Source organism: Phoca vitulina, unplaced genomic scaffold (assembly GCF_004348235.1).
Source record: "Phoca vitulina isolate PV1807 unplaced genomic scaffold, GSC_HSeal_1.0 scaffold2374, whole genome shotgun sequence".
Taxonomy (NCBI): Eukaryota; Metazoa; Chordata; class Mammalia; order Carnivora; family Phocidae; genus Phoca; species Phoca vitulina.
This window is the reverse complement of record NW_022592060.1, coordinates 1-1,447: the sequence shown is the minus strand read 5'-3', so window position 1 is coordinate 1,447 and position 1,447 is coordinate 1. Positions and strand designations below refer to the sequence as shown.

The window sequence follows — 1,447 nt, the reverse complement described above, 5'->3', positions numbered from 1 at the left end:
AACAAAACCCTCCTTCAGGGCCCTCGGAGCCCCAGTGGGCTGGGCTGGGCTACGCTGCCCGGACAGGCTCAGACAGCCCCACACCGCAAAGACATCTGCCTCCAGCCTCCCAGGTCCCCGGCTGGGGAGGAGCCCATGGGAAGCAGGCAGCGTCCTTGTCCTCGCTACGGTCTCACTGGCCCGCCCGGAAGGCAGTGACAAAGTTCGGTTTCGGCCAGCCTTGGTCAGGCCCCGGCAGGGCGGGGGCGGCAAGGACCAGAGCCCCGTTCGACCTTGGCAAACCTGTTTTTCCAGACCAGAGACGGGTCCACGACGGGCACCGGAGAGACTGGTGGGGACCCAAGTCCTTGTCCCCTCCCCACATCCCCGGGGTGCCGCAGGCTGGGAGGGAGACTCTGCCAGCCCCGCACGAGGTCCAGGCACACTGGAGAGGAGCCCGGAGCTGTGCGCACAGCCAGCAAGAGCCCTGCCCGCCCGGGCCGGTCCCGCGCCCAGTTTCCGCCCCTCCTGCGGGATGCGTGCGGCCAAAAAGCGCCAACCTGGGCTCTGGCGGGGCTTGGCGGCTCACCAGCTGCCTGACCTTGGGCCAATCCTCGCCCTCTCCAGGCTCCCGTCCCCACAGCCCACACCCAGGGGAGCTTTGTGGATGGCAACTCGGAAACGAGCCCGGCCCTAGCGGCCCCCCCCCCGCGTCCTCAGCTCGCTGAGTGACCTTGAACGCCCCCCCACACACACTCGGGGCCTCAGTTTCCCCACCCGCCCAATCTGGAGATGCGCACCGGCCCCCTGTGTCCCCGGTCCCTCCCGGGCAGGCGTGTATCCCAGACCCGACGGAGGGCGCGCAGCGGCACTTACCGTCCTCCAGAGACGCGGGCGCTTGGCGGGCACCAAGGTGGCCGTGACCAGCAAGTGCGAGGCGGCCACCACGAGCCCGAAGCCGACGGCCAGCAGGCTGCGCACGGGCAGCAGGGCATAGGACACGAAGGTGACCAAAAGGAGCTGCCAAACGCCCTGGTCGGCGGCCGCCGGCCCCGAAGCCGCGCCGGCGTGGGTCCCCGCGGGGCGGCCGAGCGCGAAGGGGCAGCAGAGCAGCGCGAAGGTGAGGCTGAAGAGCAGCGCCAGCTGGCCGACCTGCCGCAGCTGGGGCACCTGCAGCGAGCGCACGTTGGTGACCACGAGCAGCGCCAGGAAGAGCACGCAGTGCGCCGGGTGCGAGCCCCGGGCCAGGCCGGCCGCGGGCCCCGGCGCGCCCAGCAGCTCGGCCAGCGCCAGCGCGCCCGCCAGCCCGCTGAGCACGGCCAGCGCCTTCAGCGTGGCCGCCTGCTCCAGCCGCAGCGTGTAGCCGCGGAACAGCGCCTCCAGCTCGGGGCACGCGAACTCCTCGTCGCACGCCCGCAGCCCGCGCCGGCCGCCCGGCCGGGCCGCCCGCTCGGCGCCCCCGGGCTCG

At 72.6% G+C, this 1,447-nt stretch overlaps 1 protein-coding gene across 1 annotated transcript; it reads right to left on the bottom strand.

The window, feature by feature from the left end:
- Positions 1–779: 779 nt before the first annotated feature.
- LOC116629709 (adenylate cyclase type 1-like) lies at positions 780–1,440 on the bottom strand (the record flags this gene model as incomplete). The annotated part of the gene is made up of 1 exon (XM_032399947.1): positions 780–1,440. A coding segment is annotated over one exon (661 nt), but the record flags the coding sequence as incomplete, so codon positions are not given.
- Between the last annotated feature and the right edge of the window lie 7 nt (positions 1,441–1,447).